General features: G+C 36.2%; 2 protein-coding genes across 2 annotated transcripts in view; both read right to left on the bottom strand.

Annotated features, from left to right (window-relative positions):
* LOC123864982 (extracellular sulfatase SULF-1 homolog) overlaps nt 1-24889 on the bottom strand; it is a 106925-nt gene that overhangs the window by 39030 nt on the left and 43006 nt on the right. The window contains exons 3-4 of the mRNA XM_045905807.1: nt 20800-21626; nt 20213-20352 (exon numbers count right to left, since the gene is read on the bottom strand). Coding sequence (XP_045761763.1) covers nt 20213-20352; nt 20800-21470 — 811 coding nt within the window. The 5' untranslated portion in view covers nt 21471-21626. The remainder of the gene's footprint in view (nt 1-20212; nt 20353-20799; nt 21627-24889) is intronic.
* LOC123864983 (zinc finger BED domain-containing protein 4-like) lies at nt 218-16763 on the bottom strand. Its single transcript, XM_045905808.1, has 4 exons — nt 16349-16763; nt 14837-16093; nt 13758-13764; nt 218-322 (listed from the first exon to the last, which is right to left on the bottom strand). Exons 1-2 carry the CDS (start codon nt 16651-16653, stop codon nt 15175-15177), a joined length of 1224 nt encoding a protein of 407 aa, XP_045761764.1. The 5' UTR covers nt 16654-16763; the 3' UTR covers nt 218-322; nt 13758-13764; nt 14837-15174.

The raw sequence follows: 24889 nt of genomic DNA, 5'->3' as shown, positions 1-24889 counted from the left end.
GTTGGTATAGAGTAGTTTTTTGCGTCGGCAATAGATGGCGTTATACGCTCAATGTTGCGGGATGTCGGACAAATCACCAACAGATATTTTTGGACATTTTGAGGTTATGAAAGTTTATAACTTTTTAGTTTTACTCACTCAGTGTTTGTCTCTCGCATTTCCTTAATCACTTGAGCTCGTAATAACACTTTCACTGTCATTCATACAATTACATCTCTTATTTCAATACGAATTATCCAATGTAAACTTCAAATATTTTGAGTCAATTTCTAGCCTTTATTGATTTGTTTTCTTCTTGATTTTAAATTCACTTTACATATTTCTACGTTATATATTATTAACAAGCATATTTAGCACTAAAACTATTATCTTTCTATTTTATTTCACAAAATAACGTGGAACTTTGAAAACTTTGTGTTGACAGCCCGTGTGACGTAAGTAGTGATTAAAAAAAAACAGTCTTGATACTTATAACTCGGACCACACGTATGGATGTAAGTGTGATCCCCCCTAATGATCTGCGTGGGAGTATCCACGCCATAAAATGCGCTGACCATAATTTCAAATAACAATTTTACTAGTTTATTCACAGCGATTTATATACGTACCAATCTGTTTATCTAAATCGGAGCCACATACAAGATTCGCTATATAGATGAAAACTTAAAATAAATGTTAGTACCTACCCTATCTACATCGATTATTATCAGCGCTATCCAGGACTAAATCACTAAATGCCTCTTAGCCGCGATTCAAACCTTCGACCAGACAAAGGCTTAAAACTTTAAACTCTAAACTTGATTCCACCGCGAAATGGACCCGTAAACTCTGGTTACTGCGTAAGAGAAATGTTTTGCTTATTAAATGACGAGTTCTTAGTAGGTATCTTTTATTATCTAAGTTGGAAACCCTAGAAGGGTCCATACCTCTAATTTCTATGTGGCATACATACGTACGAATTACGGAACGGAAATATGAAAATTATGTGACATCGCTAAAATAAAACGTTCAGAAACAGATTCCTAACGGGCTGCAGCTGTGGGTGGCCGATATTAATGAGTTCAAGTCAAGGACGAGAATCGATTGACAACTTAATTAGGAATACAATGGTCCCCTTCGGACGGTGGCATCGCCGCCGGGAAAAATAAGATGCCCGGCATTCAATACCGTCGATAAATATTGGCGAATAAAGAGAATGGTTTATTGGTAGGAGAAACGCATTTTAATTTAAACGATATTAGTTTATATTCTCATAAAATATGTTAGACTTTTAGCTAGATTCAGTCTTTGACTGAGATACAAAAGCATGTATCTCAATACTAAATTTCAACATGGTGCTATTCAAGAAAGGATCAACAAATTCCTGAAAGCCTACCTGTGACAGTTACAGTGACAGTTGTTACAGTGACCTAATAAAAAAAGTTTTCTTTCTTTCTTTCTTTCAAAGCACACACCATTGGTGGATTCTCTGGTGCTGCAAATGTTCATGGGCGGCGTTAATCACTTAACATCAGGTAATTCGCCGCTCGTTTGCTCACTATTTTTAATAAAAAAAGTTTATTTGACTATAACCACATACGAGTAAATCTATGATCCAACGAGCACCCAGCATGTGTCGGAAAATCAGACTATACCTACATTCTATAGGTACGCATCACCGCAAGACACAATACGCATATCTACTACGAAGCCCAACCATTTTCAGGCTAATATATTGCGAACGTTACGTAATCAGCATTCTCAATAGACCTTGAATCTGGACTTTGGTATCTTTTAATTAAAATGAATTGGGAAGTTATTTGAAACTTAACAGGCAAGTTGCATTCAAAATATATACAGTCGTATTTAGCTTACAAATGGTAGCCATTTATTTACACGTCCGTCGATGGCATGCTTCGAGTTACACGATCCAGGATTTAATTACGCAACGCATACTCTATCACAATCGCATTCATCTCTAATCATATTTAAACCGTACCACTTACTACCTCACGCTGTTATTTGAACACTGTCTACCAGTCGTAATAATTTTCTATGTCGCCAAGCTTACTCTAGAAAAGCCTACTTATGTTAAGGTCTGAAACATGAACACCAAATGAAGATATCCGCAATACATACAATCAAGGTGATACTGACTTAGCGTAGACCATTAAAAAGTGGAACTAGCAGTAGGCAAGCATTGCTTATCGTATCTTCCTACCACTTCTAGAAGTGGTTGGAGTCAGAAAGACCTAGGGTGGCACTGTTTAGTTACGGCTAAAGGTAATGTTAGCCCCCCAGTTAGTTGGGTTAGCGATAAGCTTGTAGAATGTGAAGAGGATGACGATAAGACTGGCACGGAATTAGTAGCGCTTAATAGTAAGTCCAACAGTGGACGCCTAAGGGCTGATTTGAATTTGATGACCACCTTGCTAAAGTTTGCATTTTCAAACTTTGATCACAGGCTTTCATTATACGTAACACCACTATTAATGCCATAGCGATTGCGACTGATGACTAAATTGTGCAATTAGTCCCTGATCGGTGTCGCTCGTCTAATTCCTACTTCAAAAACAAAAATAAACACCTTCAAAGGGAAACATACAAGTTTTATTTAAAGAACGGCCTATGCCATGTTCATGAACTTTCATCATGGAGGTAATTAGTAAAAACGGAAGAAGCATCTCAGTGGTTGTCACTTTTATCTCACTTTTGGACCTTTTCTAGTTCAAAGAGAGCCAAAAAAAGAGAAATAAGAAACACCAGTCAATTTCTGTTATTACGAGCGATTTGGAATCTCAGTAATTAATGAATATTTAAAATATAATAAAGATAATAATAAACTCGTTTGCTTTATAATCGTAATTCGTGGTATATAGAAAGTTCCAAAAATCAGATTTTCATAAAAATACGAACTTTCAAAGTTACGCCGGGCTCAATAGATTTAATTTCCATCGTTAATAAATAATTGAGATGAACAAATCATTATATTAAGAAGAGAGAGAGATATAGATATCACACTCTCTGCAATGATAGTGTAGATAAATAATACTCTCTGTTCACTTTTTTCATAATTTGAAGATTTCTCTAACAGTTCACGTCCCAATTGAAACAATTGGTACTGTTGACATAAAGGCCGTGGACGTCCTGCTTATGAACAGGATAGACACTAATTTGTCTGACACCATGTTCAAAATAGTTTCTTCACAATATAAGCAACGCTAGAGTAGCTAGCTAATTTAACGCTTACAATTCTAATTTATACCAGGATATAAAATTATGACCCATTCTTTGAGAATAGAATCGAATCACGAATAAGATACTTATAGAAGTTAAAAGTGGTAAGTATATTTTTTACCAACGTAGTATCCTAGGTTCTGAAAAACACCTAGATAGTTACACAAGTGGAAATAGCCTAGTGTGTTGTTAATGTTCTCAAAGGTGTACATGACGTCTGCCAATCCGTACTGAGCCAGCGTGGCGGACCATAGCCTAAACCCCTTCTCATTAATTAAAGAATATTTTTTTGAAAAACATATTTGTATGATGAAAATTATATTATTGAAGATCTACTGTCCCTAAAATAGGTGGAAACCTGTGTCTTAGGCGACAGTGCTCTTGAAACATTTGGTTGAGAGGAGAATGGAGATCCATTCTCGGTAGTGCGCTGTTGATAGGTGGAGGTTACATATCTATTATTATAATAGTACAGTGAGTTGTTCAGCTACCTAATAATACAAGCGTTGGTGGATGACTTTACACACAAAAGTAGTTAGCTGTGATGGTCAAATCATCGACGTCGCATAGATAAAAAGGGACAATTATGTTAGAAACATGAAAATTCTTTCGGCGATATTTCAATGAAATTAAAAATCCATTAACAAAACTAAATTCTACTGGAAATATTCGAACAATTTACAAATGACCAAGTAGGAGACAACATTTTAAGACATCAGTCACGAGTCGACACCTTATCTGACCTCCTAGTGCTAGAGATGACCGGTAAAAATAAATACCTACTGAACTATCTGAACTAATAATACTGAATATTATTACTCCTTTAATTATCACACTAATATTATAAAGGAGAAAGGTTGTATGTGTGTGTGTGTGTATGTTTATTACTCCTTCACGCAAAAACTACTGGACGGATTGGGCTGAAATTTAGAATGGAGATAGATTATACCCTGGATTAGCACATAGGCTACTTTTTATCCCGGAAAATCAAAGAGTTCCCACGGGAATTTAAAAAAAAACCATCCACGCGAACGAAGTCGCGGGTATCAGCTAGTAGTACTTATAAAGTTATGGGTATGTTGATAAACGATTCACCGCCAGAGTTTAGAGTCCAGACATTAGTAGAGTAATCCATAGATAAGATATAGCCGTGCATCATCATCATCAACATCCCATCGCCAGCTCATTACTTAACACCGGTCTTCTATCAGAATGAGAATGGGTCGGCCATAGTCCATCACGCTGGCCAAGTGCGGATTGGCAGTCCACTGTGGTCCAATCCTGGATTGGATCATTCGACCTAAACACTACCTGTAAGTGTAATGAATCTATATAATCCATACTCATATTGTCATAAATACAAAAGTGTGTCTGTTTGTCAGTCTTTATGTCTGCTAGGTTTTTACGGCCCATCCGTTTAACCGATTTGGTACAGGAAACGCTTGCATCCCGGAGAAGGACATAAGTTACTTTTGATCCCTGTAAATTAAAGAGTTTCCACGGGATTTTTAAAAACCTAAATCAACGCGAATCAAGTGGCGACCTCATCTAGGAAAAACATTACAATTCGGTAAATTGCGTACCCACAGTTGGAATAGCATTAAATATTTATGTATAAAACTAGTTATAAAGTTATGCGGTTGACTCTTAGACTATTTTCGCCCACAACTTGAAGGGCCACTTTCCCCCACGCAACGTTTACAACTTATACGATTACGAAATGGTTTGCCATTAACCTTTTCAGATGTCAACATACCTATTATAAACCTACATCCTTGTAACTGTTCAAGCAAAGTGCCAAAGTGGAAAGTTAATCTACCTTTGCCTGATCGACTTTTATAAATATTTTTTGAAATATTTATGATTTCTCAAGTAACAACCTACTTTGTGTTGTATTTTTCATTTTGTAAGTAAGTGTAATATATTTTAAAAGCATCGTTACTATCGCTTTAGCTTCTCTTCATTTTAGAAACCGAGCTTTTTTTATATATAAATAGCGAGCGAACAAGCAGACAGGTCACCTGATGTTAAGTGATTGACACCGCCCATGAAGACTTGCAGCACCAGAAGAAGGCGTTGCCGGCTTTTCAGGAATTTGTTGATCCGCTCCTTGAATAACCCCATGTTGATGTCCAGTGGGAACACCGCCGAATGGAGTTGGTTGGAAAAAACCTTACACAACGGGTTGTCGAAGTGCACCAGCCAGGTGGTGAGGGTAAAATTGCTTTCGGTGGCATGCGGTGCGGATGTAGAAAATGTAGGGTGGAATTAGGTCAAAGCTTTCCTTGATGTACTCGATGGAATGACCAACAGGAATGGACAGGCTGGCAAGCCCGTGTTGTTGAAGCTGAAGTACTGATATCACTCGCAAGTTCAGTACTTACCGAATAATGCGGCTCAAGCACAAAATATGACGGTTCTTGCAACTCGCGGTTCTTGAATCATTTTATACTACTCAGTGGCTTGTCTGAAGTAACTGCAGTATATAGGTATATAGGTACTGACTCGTAGGACCATGTTGTTGTGCAAAATGGAAAAAGCGTAAGTATTTATCTATTTGATAAACGATTATTGACTGATGTCAAACAAATACTACTACAAACTACTACTACACAAATACTAATTTAGAAATTAAATAAGTCTCTGACAGACATACAGGCGAGTGGAAATTCGCCCAAGAAGACTCGAATCCACCATCGAAAGAATGAATGTAACGTCAAACGTGCTTATAAAACTAGACAGAACGGCGTCCGCGCCTACGTGCCTCGTGGTCTTGGTCAATATTTATTTCTAACTGTATTTTGATAAGCTATCGTAGGAGTTTATAGCTCCTATAAAGCTGTTTTATCATTCTATACCTTAATGTTTTTATTAGGCTGTATTATATTACGTGGTTAAAAGAAAGTTTAGCTTGTGTAAGTTTATTGGGTACTACTTATCATATGCAAGATACCTTTCACTCGATTAGGGAATCATAAAATCAAGATAGGTAAACTAGGTATGCAGGTTTCCTATTGATATTTTCTTTCAAAATAGTGTGTAAGTAAGATAAATTGGTTCAGCTCTAGTTTGGCGATCTGCAGAAATACGACTCCAATGAACGCTTCGTTGTATAAACTGTAAGCCTCTTCATACTGTTCTTTGTGAAACAATTTCTATAGTACCCGCATTGTTGGAACTCACACGCTGAAAGTGCTAAACGAATTTGCAATTATTTTAAAAAATCGCGTCATTACTTAATTATTAGAATTTTGCTAGAATAGCACTGAAAAGTGAAAACCGAGCAATTTTCTCAGGCTCTTTAAACCATTTTTTCTGTATAAAGAATGGGGTCAAACTCAGAAAGCACTAATAGTTGATACGTAAATAAGAAACCAATTAAACGGCTACCTAAAATAAACATAAATCTATCTGAAACACGAAAAGTGCATTACTTTAAAGCTCATGATACGCCCAGAATAAATGTTTACAGAGTAAACAATTTGTTCGAACCAGTTTCATAAAATGTAGAACAGCATTTAAGGTAGCCTTACCTAGTACCTAGCAAACAGCACCTACCTAGGTGCCCTAATATTATAGTTAGGTACTATCAGTACTTAAGTACTTACCTACCTAGATTTAAGCGACTCATCAGGCATTATGTAAAACAAGTATTAGAGAGATAGGTATATCTATCTACTTACCGTTAAATAAACCTAAACTGATAGAGAGTTCTAAAGCAAACATGGCGTCAATTTTGGAGAAAAGAAAAATTACATTTAATGATTGAAATAAATCACATATTAACATTAATTATATCTATTGATGCTCCATTATTCAGTGTTTCCAATATGTTTTGACGGCGAAAACTTTTAACCATCAGAGTTAGAAAATAAACACCCAAAATATCGTTGATATGTTAAAACGTGTGCCCTATCATTAACCCATCATAACATTTCAACTTATCAAAATAAAAGTTGCTGGCACATAAATAGCGTAGACAGTATGGCGACAGAACTGCGCCCACGCAATCGAGTTTACAACAAACGCGTTCTCTAATCCACTATGTAAAGGGAAAACGAGATATACAAGTAGTCAAGCCCATTTATATAGGCTTTTATTTTTACCTTCTCATGTTTCTCTACTTTTTAATACATACTATAATATTATAAATGAAAAAGTCTGCATGTCTGTCTGTCTGCTTGTCTGCTAGCTTTTCACGGTCCATCGGGTTAACTGATTTTGAAATTTGGTACAAAAATAGCTTGCACCCCTGGGGACGGACATAGGCTATTTTTGTCCCGGAAAATTGGTAAGATACACAGGATTTTTCTAAAAGCTGAATCCACGCGGGCGAAACTATGGCATCACCTAGTAAAGACCTAATAAAATAACACATTGATGTGTAACATCAAAAATTATGAAGAAATCAAGGAAAAAGGAAGTGTTGCCGCAGAAGGATGAAAAGCTTGGGAAGAGCAGTAGATATTTATTTTAGAGCAACAGTCTTTGAAATCGCCCTTAAATGATTGCCAACGTACATAAGAAAGTACCAAGTAATATAATATGAGAACTTGCTAAAATCGTATTTAAATAACGATCTTTTCATTCAGATAATTATGAATTTTTTCAGCATTCTATGGTTCAAGAAAACGAAAACTCGTAAATAAATCAATGAACTCTTTAGGTTTATTCAACTCGTTCATGTCAATTTATACGGTACCGTGGTATTTGATAGAATACTTATAAGAAAAATTTGCGTGGAAAATAGAAATTGATTTCGAACGATGCTTCATTCTGTTAACTAATACAATCGAAAAACATCTGAATTATTGACTTGAATCTGCACTAGACTAATTTAAACGTATTCAGTTGTCGGATCACTAAAATATTTGGTATTTGCGCATTACTAGTCATATTGGTGGTCTAGTATTATGTTCCCTATAAATAATAAGGTGAGAATGTTTTTATATCTTGTCTGCAGAATGGCAGACATAATATTAGATATGAAGCTGAAATAAACAGAAATAGTTTTTAATGCTTTAATGTGTTTTAGGAATACTTTCGTCGTGTCTGTCTGTCTGAACAATTATTATTTGCTCGTCTGTCTATCTGTATTTCACAGTCGTTTTGTCCAAAAAATATTCGATAAACCTGTTTCTACTCATGTTATAAATATTCTAACTTTGATAAATGAGTAGATTCAAGATCTTTGTCTACTTAAGAACATTACAACAAACATTTCATACTGTAAAATTGGTACAAAAAATTATTACACATCTGTAAAATATTTGTACGAAGTTTGTTAACAGATTCATTGTTACTGTAAGATAGTAGGTACTAGGTATAATATCAAATACCTGTCAGTAAAACGTTTCATAGAAATCGACCAATAAATATAAGAATGTTGTATGAATGCACACAGAGTAAGATATTTTGCATTTACGATGAGAATAACGAGATAGTTGGAACATTGTGACCTCGTTGACAGACCCAAGCGAGTTCAAGCCATAATAAACAAGTCATTGTACGTTTGCATCATAAATGTTGTCATACAAGGCACTAGGCAGTAACGTTTATAGGCAAAAGTACGATGTCTGAATTGATATTACTTTAAATGTTCATATTGCTCAGAATTCCTATAGCAATATTACAAAATAATAGCATAGGAACAGAGTCTAATGCATACTGAAAGAAATTCAACATTTTTGCTTCTATTCATATGAATCTAAAATAGTAAAATAAGACGTAAAACAGCTTATCTTATACAAACTAGTAGATAGGAAACCGGCAACCTACGCCCACTTTCATCTTTTAACGGAAGCAGCAATCTATGTGATTAAATCGAAGAGTCTAAGTCTAAGTCTTCTGAATCGGTGGGCGGAGCCGTCGCCCACTTCACACTCATGGCGGAAGGAAAGCACGAGGCAAATTTATGATAGCTCGTTTGAACAAATTTACAAGCTAAATGGACTCTTTAACAACGCCGTGATAAATTGCCGACACGTGCCATGGCCCGTGGCGCATGGGACAATTGCAGAGAACATAAAACACATGAATATACAAATCATGGAAAGATTTTTTTTGTTAAAATCAAATCAATAATTTCATGTCCTACTTTACATTCAAATTATTCACCAGTTTGGAAAGCAGAATCTGAGGCCTTACTGTAATTTACACGTGCTTTTTAACCCCCGACCCAAAAAGAGGGATGTTATAAGTTTGACGTGTGTATCTGTGTATCTGGCTGTGGCATCGTCGCCCCTAAACTAATCAACCGATTTTAATTTAGTTTTTTTTTTTGTTTGAAAGGTGGCTTAATCGAGAGTGTTTTTAGCTATAATCCAAGAAAATCGGTTCAGCCGTTTGAAAGTTATCAGCTCTTTTCTAGTTGCTGTAACCTTCACTTGTCGGGGGGTGTTATAATTTTTAATTTACACTTGTGTGTTAGTTAGCTTGACAATAATGAACATTATTACTTCTTCGGTGTAACGTTTTTATCTCAAATAGGTACTTACCTACATTTAACGGTTCTTTTTCTCAGCAGTTACTTTTTAAAAATCAAACTGCAGTAAATGATTACATTATAATGATGTCATTTTTTTCAGATTTTTTAATTTTACAGTTTATTAATTGTACCTATTACGATATTTTAAATGATTCTTTACCAATAGAGAACGAAATAATATGTGGCAACATCATCATATTATTTGATTATTATTCATAGATTTATGTAATGCTAATGTTGTAGTTTTTTAAGTTAGTGTATGGTACTTGAGCAAGAAATTCGCTTTGGTGAGAAGTTGGAGTCAGGACTAAAAAGTATTGTACTTATTTAGAATAACTGCTTTCTTTATTTGGCTGATTGCGACAAACTGATAGCGTCAGTGACCAGCGAATGAATCACGAGCTAGACGCTCTAATAAGCAACGAGAACTTTGTCTGTCAAGTGCTGAAAATCACAATGCCTGCGACGAGCGCGTCACCTAGAATCACATATAAGTTGCATTATCTGTTCCTGGAATGCACACCGACTACAACTGCCTCATAGATGTACACTCCAGCAGAAATATCCAAAAGGCTGGAAGGATATTATACAAGAAAACGGTGAAAAAGATCATGATTAGAAGTTAGGACCTACAAAGAGTTGGACTACCGCAGGATGATGATGATAGTAGGTATTTTTCTCACACACTGTAATTAAGTAACCACTCGAATGAAGATAAAGAACACTGGAAGAAAAAGTTGTTTAGTAGAAAATTTATCGTTGAAAAGAAGAGACTTATTTCTCTAGCATTCCGAAGCCGTGATTCATTACGTTTCGAGTTTTATTGACGACAATGCGACGTTCGCAAACGATTCTTTCCGTCCTGCTCAAATCACTGCCCGTCTTCGCCGGATGGAGTACGATCGTCCCCAAATACTTACAAGGACATTTCTATATGAATTTATTCATACGTGACGGTAACTTGCGTAGGGTTACCACTTACCAGCTGCAAAGAAAATGCAACCAGACCAACAAGTTAGGATGCAAAACAAAGGTGATTTTTAGCCCCCGACGTGAACAGAAGGGTGTGATAAGTTAAACGTGTGTATATCTGTGTATCTTCATGTCTGTCTGTGGCATCGTAGCACTCAGACGGATGAACCGATTTAAATACAGTCTCTTTTGTAGAGCCTGATCAAAATAGTTCTTTGATGAAAATCTGTTCAACCGTTTGTTTTCTTAGCCGATGTAGGGATTCCAGTCATCCAATTATTGATATTAATTATTATCATTACCTACATGCAATATTCTATGGACTCAATCCCTACTATAATGCAATATTACTCCTACCCTTTGTCCGGGGTGATTTGAATTTTTAATTCACCTACTATTGTCCATAAAATAAACAAGTTGTTAATGTAGAAAATCTCAGTCAAAGTTAAAAGCTTCGTTAAAATTTGAAGAGGTTTACGCTTCATACCAGTAACATTTAGCCATAGCCAAAGAAATTGATGCCGAGCTTGAGAAACGGTCTGTCTATTGCTAATACTTTCTGAGGCATTGTTTTATCATCAATGTTGACATATTATGACGATATAGAGATGGGTCCACCTTTTCTTATTCTAAGAAAGCAAGACTATTATTTGCAACCACGATTCTGAAATGTGACACTATACTTTTATCTAAAAGCAAACCTATCCATGTCAACATAGTAGGTACTCTGTAGGTACATGCAGTACAGGGTCTGGCTGGTAGTATAGACCCTGTACTACAGAGTACAGACAACTCTGTACACGCAGTCTACACAGTTATCTCAACTGCAACACAACCACCTCTAGTACTATGTATCTTTGAGAATATGACCGTCAGACCGTCAGAGTTCTTGAAAGGCCATTTCTTGTCCCAAGAAAGCAAGACCGCTGGCAACCGCGAATATGATGCGTCGAAATAGCCAACGTCCGGCGACCCACGTGCGCCCACGCCCGGACCTATGATACAATATTTAGAACAAATCTTGCATGTCGTTTATACAATTACTCCTGTCGCGCTGTCGGCTCCGCCATCGGTATTGACTTATGTGCCTTTGTGCTGCGGAAAGATAAGATAACTACCGGACAAGCGAGGATGGGGCATATTAATAACGTACTCTAGAGTCGTAATTCTCGGTAAACGATATAAATGCTTTATATGGAAAGCAAAGATATTTAGTCTAAACGGTATAGTGGCTATGGGGAACATTTCCATACCAAAGTTTAAAGATAAACTGAAAAAGCACTGTCAAATATAAAGTTAAAGTTTCTTAACTTAGGTACTTTAAAACATAAGTAATGTTTTGAATTGAATAAAATCACCGTAAGTTATACTATTCTACAATAATATTATATATTGATTGTTTCTCATGTAAGTGAACTTTTGTTCTTTTTTGAGAAAATAAACTCTCTAATTAATCTAATTTGGTCTTATGATTTAATGCTAATTCAATACACACTACATACAAGCTTTACGAGCAAGCTTAATATAGTTGCATCAACACATACCAAATCAGGTAGGTAAGTACCTACTTGCATAACATTGAGTTCTAGTTAACAGTAGCCAGAAGAAAAACCTAAAGGGTTCTTAGTTTTGCCATTCTGACCTTTCTGTCATAAAGTTATATTATATCCTTGGACATTTGAGTGGAATTCTATAGATTTACACAATGCTGCAAAGTCTATAAATATTCACACATATAAGTAAGTATTTAACACACACAAGTAATTAAGTTAATGGCAATAATTATTGCTGTAGAGATTTCTTATGAAACCTTTTATGGATGGTTATTTTGATTTATTGTTTTAATTTGTAGGTAATTTTCATACAATTATTACGGTAGAGTTTAATTTAATCTCTTGAAATTTCCAAAACAATCTAATTACATTGCTTGTATGAGCGCTGCTTTGTGCCTTTTTTTATAGATATATTTTTAGAACAAATTGTCCTAACTCCTGACTGACATATAGGCGTTATATATACAGGATGGTCAAAAAGTCGTGGATCAAACGCGAATTTTACATAACGCATAGCCGATTCTCAAAAATTCCATTCGAACGAAGCCGGGGCGGGTCAGAAGGGTAGGTTTATCTATGTTAACAATTTAATCTGTTTTCTGTGTATTTAATTGATATAACAATATATTTTCTTTAAGAACTGGTAGTAGAAGTACTCATACGTAACAAACGCATCTTTTATCAAGACGCGAAGATAGCCAGTATAGCTGATATGAAAGTAGTAAATCAGCCGGCATTCCTGAACTTATGGCATCATTAAAACCCGTAGGTAGGTATTTGTCGGATGAGCGTTCAACGCTCCTCAACTTGCTGTCACGGTACAAAGTGATATCTATACCTACTTACACAATATAAGTATGTAACGAAGTGTCTGTTTGTAATGTCAAAATAACAGCATATTCTAAATGCATATGAAAGAGTATAAGGTAGGTACCTACTTAAGTACATATAACAAGAAAAAAAATTGTCTGTCAGTTCATCCTGATCTCCGAAACGGCTAAACCGATTATGACAGAACTTTCAGTGACATATAACTGATACTATAAGGAGTAACTTAGGCTACTTTTATTCTAGCGCAAAAAAATTAAAACCATGAATTTCTACTTTTTATCCCAGAAAATCCAAGAGTTTCCATGAGATTAAAAAATCATAATCTACGTGGATAAAGTCGCGGGCATCAATTACTAAGTATAAAATTCATAGAGAACCCTTTAAATGCAAGTAAAAAGTCTACTTTTTAATCTCAAATCATGAAACAGCACCGATTTTGATTATATTTAAATTGCTGACTTATTGTTACAAGTGGCTTTAAAAAATGTTTCCTAATAACACATAATATCTGGCTATTACCTATCTTTCTGGCTAAACTTTTACAAACAAAACTTCACCAAAGTAAAATTCATGTCAAAATTAGTGGCCACCACTCGGTATCATGAGCGGTGAAATTATTCACTTACCTGGTTTTGCAATTTTGTTACTTCCAGTGCAATTATGAAAAATTTAGATGTTAAAATAATTAAATTAATAACTATAAAGCTAACTCTAGTGAGGAAGTCTTCACGCAAAAAATCACAATCGAGACTCAAAAGGCACCGCGCCGTAAACTTGCGGAAATGTCAGTTTATTTTCATTTGAGTAATTTGTCTGAATATTCAAATTAGCTTTTTATAATCGTATGTGCCCATGAATCAATTCAGTTAGCAAACAGAATCATGTTAGTCAAATTGCGGTTAGATACTGTATTGGCAGGTGCACATAAAATAATTGACTTATTGATTTTTCTTATTAGTCGTGTCCACATCAAGTGCATCTTCGGGGCTCAGGCGGCATCTTCGTAACTCCAATGCTAGTTCGAAATTGCCATGCTTTGAAGTTATTGAAGCATAAGTACATTGAAGGGGAACCTGCGTGTTTGGTTAATTGACAACCTCCGTAGCGCAAAAAATAGGGGGTCGCCTCCGGTTCGATTCCGGTAAAGTATCATTTGTTCATTTATATTTCTAAATTTTCCCTGGTTTGATTTGATAAAAATTTTGGTCGTACTAACTACCCCACTACACTACAGGCAAAGCGGTTTAGCATTCTGGTACGAACCACGTAAAAAGCGATATGGCGTATGGGTTTAATAAAACTAGTTCATATCCGTCCCAAGTTAGCCCTTTTTCATCTACGACTTCCCCTCTCTTGCTACGAGCAAGGTGAGATCGCAGTCAAGGAATGAATCAATTAAAAAATTGGACGTGCGTAAAGATGCCTTAATGCGAGTAGTGAACTGCTTGTTTGATATTATAGACCGTTGTTGGTCCACAACTCTACTCTCAGTTTCTCATTAATATAACAAGTTTATCATGATGACTAATATTCCCCTTTTCCATCCAACTAAGCGTAAAGCTTGTGCTAGGAGTACCTAGGACCTAGGTACGACAATAATGCAATGGGTGGGGTTTGAACCGGCGACTTTCGAATTTCAGTCAAGCATTGGTTTAAAAAGCTCAGTCAGATGATGTCTATCTGGCAAGGTCAGTCTCGGTGCTGTTAAACAGAAGCATGAGCCGTGCTTCGTTATCAGAACTGTGTGGATACCGCGCACGGAATGACCAGTATGGACTAGGGATGTAACGGAAGCAGTTTTATCGGAACCGAAGCCGGAATCGGAGTTTTTAAATTTGCTTTCTCGGAATCGGAACCGCAGTCGGAATCGGAATCGGAAGCAGGGTGACATGAGAGAGAATTATTATTTAAGGACAAATAAAACATTATGTAGTATTTTTTTTATTTTAAGTTTCAGTTGTAACATAAAAGTTTTATGTTTTATGATAAAACATAAAAAATGAACAAAATTGGCATATAAACAACAAGTTTAAATAGAATGAATTTAAACCCGAAGTAGCATGTACTAATCAATTAGTAATTAAATTATACTAACGAACAAAAGCTTTAAAAAAATTAAATCGTATTAATTGACTCTAAAAGTAGCGTATTATATTTGACGAATAAAAGCTTTGAAGCTTTGTCTCCCTCTAATCTGTTTCTTAAGGGGTCGTAGATTAGGCCAGCGCCACTAAAAAGTTGTTCGCTCGCTACCGAGCTTGGTGGACAAGACAAAAATTGACGAGCAATTGATTGCAGGGGCTGGAATTTGGTATTACCATTAACTTTCCACCATAATAGCGGATCATCACTAATACTAATACGTTTTTCTTTATTGAACTCATTTAGTATATTTTTTACGAAGACAAATTTATCAAAAACTGGACTTTTATCAAGTGTGGTATTATTATCGTCTTCTTCATCACTACTTAATAATATGTTTGACAAAACTGATTGCACATTACTACTATGGCTAGTTTCTGCTGGTAATTCCATTCTTGCCCGTTTTTCTACAGGAGCGACAATATTATCAGCCTCGTTTTTAGAAGTATCTGCTGCATCAAATATTGACATTATCTCTGTTTCAATGTTCTGTTTAGCCACTTCATTAAAAAATTTTGTTTTATAACGAGGATCTAAATATGTTGCTATTGCAAAGAAATTGTTTGATTGAAGGTCACTAAATCTAGAATTTAATTGATCGACGGTACTTTTTATTATACTTTTAAATTTTTCATTTGTGTCTTGTTTATTGCCTTCAGTGTGTAATGTATACTTAAGAGTGTGTATAAGTGGAATTACTGATGAGATACTTGTGTTATTGTCACTCATATTTCGGGTAATTTCTTCAAAAGGTTGAAGTATAGTCACTATTTTTTTAAGCTGCAGCCATTCTTCAGGAGACAATTGAGAGATGTTGTGCTTAGATGCGTACAGGCATAGAGAATCTTGTATTCTAATCATTCTTTGTAACATATAAAATGTACTGTTCCACCTGTAACAAATTATTAAACTAATTAACGCTTATAATTTAAATAATACTCTAAGTTATACTAACTTAGAGTATTATTTAAATTAAATAAATGACAGAAACTAAATAACACACTCATTATAATCAGCGTGCATATACCACAGCAAGCTTTATTCAAATCGATTTAGTGGTTTTATTTGAATTTATTGTATTAGCATGGATAGATCTTTGATTAAATTAAATAATCTGGTTGGAGGTAAAAATAAATGCACAACTTACCGCGTACTACACTCCTGTATTACACTCAAACATTCTTGGTTGAGTTGTTCCTTTTGTATTTTGTGCAGTTCAGTCCGGGCTATTTGGGAATGATTGAAATGCGTCGAAATTTTTTTGCATTTCGATATTAAGGCTTTAATGTCTTCATCACAATCTAATAATGTTCGTACACACAGTTGCAACTGGTGTATAGTGCAACTGACATCAGGTATGTCGCCGAGTTTCATTGCTCGTATCATATTAGATCCAGAGTCGCGTACAAAGCAGTGAATTTTCTCTTTTACGACGCCCCATTCCTTTAACATAGTCTTAATATTTTCTAAAACTAGGTCTCCTGTATGTCTTCCGTCAAATGTGTGGCATTTTAAAATAACTTTGAGTCTTCTAAAATCTCCATTTATGCCATGTGCTGTCAGACTCAATAAAGACACATTCGAACTTGGTTCGGTCAAAATATCTGTTGTAAATGAGATCTTTTCAATTTGCGTGAGCAAATCCTTAATTTGTTTTGCTAATGTTTCATATAATTGGCCACAAATATTTTCAGTAAAAAAATGTCTTCCCCTTAAGTGATAATTCGGCACGATGAACTGCATAAGTCGCCGAAATCCTATACCTTCCACAAAATTGAAGGGTAGATCTTGCAAAGCAATCATTTCAGAAATCAATTTGTCAATTTCCATAGATTTAGGATTAGAAGTGCACCATTTTGTATTCTTCGCCAAAGTTTCTTTCAAAGTTATTTGTTTTTTAGCATCCTGAAGGGGCGTCGAAGTCGAAGGCTGTACACTTACAGTATTTTTATTTTCAGTTTCTAACTTTATTAATTCTTCATATTCAGTGGCATGGACAGACTTCAAATGGCTTTTTAAAGACGTTGTCGTACCTCCCTTTCTTGAATACGTCTTCATACACAGTTTACACTTTGCCGAATCCGAATTAACTTGAATGAAGTAGTTCCAAATACAACTTGATTTAGGTTTCATTGTCCAACACAAAAACAGATGACTTTCATTGATAATAAGCCGCAAAAATCAAAACAAATATCTATTTAACCAATGAACGTGTCGTGCTGTCGTGTGCGTTAACAAGTGAAAAAATAATTGACAATTGAGTGCGCGGGTCGGGGGAGGGGCGATTCCCCGCGCGACGCGTATGAACCTGTCGAATCATAACAGTCGGTCGGCACACGCCGCCGCACTCGCCCGCTATCTATGCTTCGACCTCCGATTCACACCTCCGATTAAAAAATGTCGGAGCCGGAGTCGGAACCGAAAGTATAATAGTAATCGGAAGTTCCGACTTAACGGAACCGGAACCGAAGCTCCGTACCATCCCTAGTATGGACACCGCTATTTTTATTTTGCACGAGCGTGACGAGCAAAAAATAAAAGTAGTGCAGAAGTGAATTATCATATTTCACCGTACCGTATAAACAATTTGTAAACCGTAAACGCAAAGCACCTTGCATTCTCAGGTGTTGTAAGTATCACGTGTCTATACTTTGTGGCTATTGTTTACAATAACTATTTTATACAGTGACTATAGATGATCTTCGCAACTACATCCGCGTGGATTTACATTATTTGAAAACCCCGTGGGCACTGATTGATGTTCCGGGATAAAAAGTAGCCTATATTCGTCTCTGGAATGAAAGCTGTATCTGTACCCGTCAAAATCAGAAAGTCAGGTAAGTAGGTAAAGGAGCGGTGAAAAGGTAACAAACGTGCAGACAGATATACACATTTTGGCTTTAATTATATTAATAGGCTAAGAGCTGGTAAACAACATTAGCTCTATTGAGTCACGTTGTAATAACCGTGAACTTGTAAGAACGTAGATATCAAATTACCTACATGTTGAAACACCTGATTCAATATTATGCTCATTAAGGTCTCCAGGTAAGTTCCAAATACAAATAAGCAAATTTATTTAAAATTTGTCTTTTACCTTTATTTATTTTTATTTAAAAGTGGCCTAAGTAAGAGAAACCTAAACTCTCCTAATCCTAAATGTAATATTAACATTGTAATCCGTAGACAATCCAAATTAATTAAAATCTTTTTCATACCAGACTAACTGATGCTTGCGACTACATCCGCGCAGACGTAGGTTTTTAAAAATCCTGTGGGAACTCTTTGATTTTCCGGGATAAAAAAGCCAAATGTCACTTTTCAGGTCTTTAACTATATGCATGCAAAAAATCACGCCGATCCGTCGCTCCATTGCGACGCTCTTGAAGGACAAACCAACAAACCTACTTACACAGTTTCGCATTTATAACAATGGGCACCTAGTAACGAAGGGGCAAGCGACGGGTCTGCCCGCGAAATATTTGGTTTTTCGCAATTTGTAAACTAATACGACAAATTAGCCTTATGGCATTCTAGTTGCGACAATGGCAGTATCATTTCCACTTGTTTATATAAAAATCTTTACTTGACAAGGTCCAGTTTAAGAAATTAGCTCTAGTATCGACTAATTTGTGAGTTACAGTCGATACTAGAGCTAATTTCTTAAACTGGACCCTTTCAAGTAAAGATTTTTATATGAATAGGTGGGGATGATACTGTTATTGTCAATAACATTGACAATATTGTTAAGAAATTAGCTTTAGTATCGACTGTACCTCACAAATTAGTCGATACTAGAGCTAATTTCTTAAACTGGACCTTGTCAAGTAAAGATTTTTATATAAACAAGTGGAAATGATACTGCCATTGTCGCAACTAGAATGCCGTAAGCCTAATTTGTCGTATTAGTTTACAAATTGCGAAAAACCAAATAAAATTTGAATTTCGCGGGCAGACCCGTCACATCCACCTTCACTTTCTTCGTTATTCCATAAGCTTGTTCCGATAAAGTAATACCGCGGATCATAAACTCTACTCATTATCGACATCAATATTAATGTACCATTAAACTTGTAAATACCTACTTGACAGCTTGTATGTAATTGCAACTATTAAATTTCATTCCGATAAACCGATTAGCCGCTTTATTACTATGGGAAAAAATATTGTAGCGCAGGTTATTAATGTTTCATACATTTTTATTGACGTTAATAATGTAGTTTTACTTTTTGTATCGCGAGCAGGTTTGTTTGTGGTAACGATCTCTTGACCTACTTTTCTAGACCAATCAAGATTTTTATATTTATTAGTTTATCAAAATATAATATTATGGTGGTCTAAAGGTTTGAACAGAAATAATATGCGAAGGAGCTTTAGGGCCAGAGCGGACCGAGCTCGCCGAGTGACGACAATTAGTATAGAATCGGGGCGCGACGAGTGGCAGCGAGAATGGCGAGCCGCGTGAGAACCTACTTATATATGAGTTTCTTTATCCTTTATTATTATTATTTATCATTAATTTCTAAATGCCTGAACAGATATTTACAATATTGTTAGAATCGTTACAACATCTCAAGTGACACTATATATATTTTTTTTTTATTCAGATACAAGTTAGCCCTTGACTGCAACCTGACCTGGTGGTAAGTGATGATGCAGTCTCAGATGGAAGTAGGTTAACATGCAAGGTGGAAGGGATATGGCAGTTTTCTTGACACCCATACCCCTTTTGGTTTCTACACGGCATCGTAGCGGGACGCTAATTTTCTTGGCGGCACGGCTTTGCCAGTAGGGTGGTAACTGGCCACGGCCTAAGCCACCCACCAGACCAGACCAGAAAATTTAAAAATTATAAAATTTCAAACCCCTGCCGGGAATCGAACGCCTGACCTCCCACTAATAAGACCACTGCGATAGGGGGGCCGTTATTTTAAAAAAAATCGATATGGCGACTGTATGGGCATGGCGGCATTTTCAAATATGAATCATCTTGTTTCTTTTTCTTACTTACCAGTGCGATATCCAGCGTTGGACAAATAGGTAGCAAAGGTGTTCGACTCGTGCTTTGCTTGCCACATTGGTGATGAACAGTTGTCATTGTTGGTGTACACGTTGTGATTGTGAACGTACACACCGGTCAAGAGAGAGCTCCTGTGAAGAAATGGAAAATAAGAACTCTACAAATCCAATTTCAACTTCGCCTTTAAATAGACTTGCTTAGAAACAAGAAGCAAAACACTTCTATCATCGTAAATCGGAAAGCTATTTCAGGAAATTGCTTTAAAGATAAACTGAAAAGCAAGCTTTGAATAAATAGCCAAGATGTGCTTTTCAGCCTGTCTTAGACGCATTTCTCAACACTTGATAAATAATTGTATGGACGTATCAAAAGCACGTGTGGTCTGGACATCAAATTAAGGCAAGCCACATTATCTAGTTGCTCGTATCCTTTATTAATAAACCGGAACAAATGACCTATTCTCCTTTATCGTGGCTTACCCCTATAATCATACTCGCATAATACTTGTATTAAGTTGCTTGCAACTATGAATGCTAATATTAAGTTCGTAGCGATTGAAGAAGGAAAGTTATTCATACCTAGATGGACAGCACATTGGTGTTGTCGTGTAGGCATGACGAAACTCCGCTCCAGCACTTCTTATAGCTTTCATTGTACGAGGCATGAAGTTCAAGCTACCCAGCTCCACATCCTGATCATCCGTTAATATCAGAATTATATTTGGCTTCTTCTCCCTTGGCTGAGGGTATGGAATAAACCCGCCGGATTGCCATTTATTAGTCGTCTTAGGTTTGAACCTAGTAGTATTCTCTCTAACCGAGGATGCTCTATCGGGTGTTTTATTTTGATTCACAATTTTCCTTCTATCTGTTACTTTATCAGTATTACTTTTGTTCAAATGCTTGTCAGTTTTGCGAGGTTTTTCATCCCTCTTGTGGTATGGATCAGTTCGATTAGACATGTACTCCTCTGAGGAATGTTCGGAACCTCTTCTCCTATCCCGCCGTACTTCGTGTTCCCTTTCCCAAAATCGTCGACGGTCACCGCGGTATCTTGAACTATTCCTGTGCCTCAAATATCTCCTTTCAGGTAAATCCGTCAGAGTTCCATTGAAGGTCGTCCGATTTCGGTTGTTTTCTTTGTTCCTCAATTCCCTAGCTCGGGAATCATCGTCTTCCAAAGAGTCTCTTTTGGCGGTTATAAGGAGGAAATTCCACGTTAAAAGTAATGATATAATTTTAAAATTCATTTTAAACTAGTATTTTAATTGTATCACAAATATAACTTCTATGAAGTGTGTTAGTGCTTATGCTTCTTCTAACATTTCATGGTAGGTTTTCATGTTTTCAGCATTTGTATCACCCACAAAAAGCTCTCCCGCATTCCATTAGCCATCATGGTTCACCTGAAACAAGCAAACATAAATTAATGTTTAATATAGCAACCAATACACAAATCGATCTACAATAATATTTGAGTCTGGAACATTGCCTGGGCATTACTTTATTCCATCATATAATTCAAACGAATTTGATCGTTACTTCAGTATCGTTCTCCAATAAAAATGTGTACACGTTTAGGTACCGCAAATTATGAATATTGTATTTACTACAGGCAAAAGTTATTAGGGTTCCTGTTGTAATGACCATACTAAGGTACTAAGAAAGTGGATACTGAGCTGCAGTAGATATAAATATTTACGAAGCAATTTTATTACTGGTACCTATTTTTATATTTTGTTGCTTCTAGCATATAGTGTAGCATTTTGTGGCAATTTATCATTGAACCAAGATGCTTTTACTGTAATAAACTGCTTTTCTCTTCAATTTTAATGACAATTGATTTGGATTTCATTGAATAACCTATTCGGAATTCGGAAAAAAGCTTAATTGGGTTTCTTTGTATTCACTAATTAATGCCTTTTTTTGAAGAAATTTTCCTGCAAATTGAAACTGCAAAATTGAAATTTTGTAAAAGAGTTTGAAGGCAAATATTTCGAGGCCGGGCACAACAATGATGATGTGAGTAGATACTTTCATGAGTACTTTCAAGTAGTTTCAAGTGAAAACTTAAAACTATGAAAGCACATTTGATACGTCCATTAAAAATTGTACCATAATAGGTCGCGTTAAGGTTAATTTTAATTTAATAAAAAAACGTTTAATATTAGAAGCTAATAAAATTAGGCTCCTCGTTGACGCGATATTTTACCCATTTTAAAATCGCCAACGCGCCTAATGAAGTTTTCACATCGAAAATGTATAACTATTATGATTTATGATAAGCTTATAAAGCAAACGCTCCATCGCAAAGGCATATAAAGATACTAGCGAACAATATAAAAGCTCAGATAAGTAAATAAATGAAGAGCATCTTGTTATGCGTGCCACCCCAGCGCGAGCGCCATTGATCTTGATTTATCGGCGTGCAGACCATGACGTAATTGATAGGGGCTCGGGACGATCGATGCGGACAGCCGGCAGACAAGAATATGTTCCTAGGTGCACTACTCTACTAACTTATATTAATGCGAGTCGCACATTACATCCCTAACGAGGCATTCGTCGAATTCCTCAATCTCTAAATTCGAATTCGTTGTAACGAATAACAGCATTTTTGCAAAAATGCTGGCATTCGTTGTTTAAGAGCAGTTTATTCTAGAGCGTTTCCCTGAACTATACAAATCTACGAAAATCTGATAAACCACAGACACAGATCAGAATCAAACAGAAACGTTTCGTGTCTACAAACATTGAGTTTAATTAGATGATATTCAAATGAGTACCAAATTACACTTGTGTGTGGCGTGCTAGGAGTAAACTCCTCTTAATATGCGATCAACGGCTAAACACGTTTTTTGAGAAACAACCTATTTTATAATACCTACTCTCGTAGGTATTATAAGTCATATATCTCGTAATAAAAGTCGTCTCTCGAACTCTGCTCAAACTTTTCACACTTAAGTTCACAGTACAGTCGAGCTTTTTGTAATTTAAATGGAATGATAAAAAGCTCGACTGGCTCTATTAAGTACCTAATAGGCACTGAATCTGCTTTTCAATATAATATCCTACAGTAACCTCAAAAGTCAATGAAGGTATATAAAGTGCGACCGACAAAGACTTTTCCCCTGGTTTGTACATGCCATGAGGCGAGATGGGACGGTCTTGGGAGTTCCGCCTATCATAGCGCGAGTGGAATTTCCTATATTCCTACCATCACGCTTGGAAAACGAAGGCGCTCAAAGGAGGTCCCAAAATTTCTCCCTATTAAAATGCGCTATTAACAAAATCGCGGGCATTTATAGCCATCAAAAATTTGTATCCATAAAAGCTTTTAGCATGTTTATAGCACCTAACACAAATTTTGCCGGCACGTTTCGGCAAAGTCATATCAGCGGTGTGCACGGGCTGAAACAAGCGCAATGACCCGAAAAGTCTTTAGTTTGAAATTTAACGGCAAAAGTTGGGAAAAGTTTGAGGGTTGTTAAAAATGTGACTTTTGTCTCTACACAAATTTTATGGAGTCAACGAACCTTGCTATAGTATTAGGTTTGTATTCCAGTAGACATATAGGTAGGTACCTAATATTGATAAAATAGACTATATAATATAGTCATACTACATATATAGACTACATATAGTAGAATAGATAGAGAATTCAACCCCCCTGGGCCGACGATAGTGGGAAGTGGGTGGATGAGAAAGCCGGAGGACCGTGTGTGATGGCGTGCTCTTAGGAAGGCCTATGTCCAGCAGTGGACAAAAGCAGGCTGATTGAATAATTGATTGATTGATTGATAAATATAATTAGAAAAACAAAATGTTTAGGGATCGTATCCTAATTCCTTACCTAAACATGATAGTCGAAATAATCCCTACCTGATCACCCCACCGCATTATTGCCCCAAGATAACCCTGCAATTTATCTATCTGACTCATCAGAGAGGTCATGACCCGCAGCAATGAGGATTACGACGCAAAGATACATTTTAAGTTAGACTTCAAATCATTAAAGGTCCATATGCAGAATATCTCAGCTTCAAAGATGGCCCCCACTTGCACTAAACTGCATAGGTATATTATTTGCAAACTTTTTAGTTGTTAAATATACCTAATGTAATGCTTTCATTAATCACTTTTTGTCCAGGGTTGTCAAGAAAAGGACAGGGTACAAGTCCGTAGCCAACTCTACGTACGGATAACTCAATTGACGAGTTAATGTCTACACCTGAATTATTGTTATTTTTCTTAAATAAATAAATAATATAAAAGAGATATAATACACTTAAAAACAAATAAACTTACATACACGTTATATAAATACATATTTGTACCGGGCGGAGGATTATACCCCGGCAGGGGAGACCAAACGGCCGGGGTCTAGGGCGACAGGTTGAGAAATCGGCGGACTATCCTAGCCGAAACCAGCAACAGCAGCAGCTATTATTATTTTTAACTGCAGGCAACAGCAGCAGGCGACACAACACTGCAGGTTACTATGTATTTCTATGAAATATTCTGTGATCTGACACAATGACAACTGGAAGGTATTTCATAGAAATACATACTTACATAGAAACCTGCACGTCCGGACGCCTGCTGATGCTGCAGTTGCCTACGGACTTGTACCTTTAAAAGGGCAAGTCGATCTTAATTCATAACAAAT

Source organism: Maniola jurtina, chromosome 4 (assembly GCF_905333055.1).
Source record: "Maniola jurtina chromosome 4, ilManJurt1.1, whole genome shotgun sequence".
Taxonomy (NCBI): domain Eukaryota; kingdom Metazoa; phylum Arthropoda; class Insecta; order Lepidoptera; family Nymphalidae; genus Maniola; species Maniola jurtina.
Note: the sequence above shows the minus strand (reverse complement) of the source record. Positions and strands in the feature narration are given on the sequence as shown.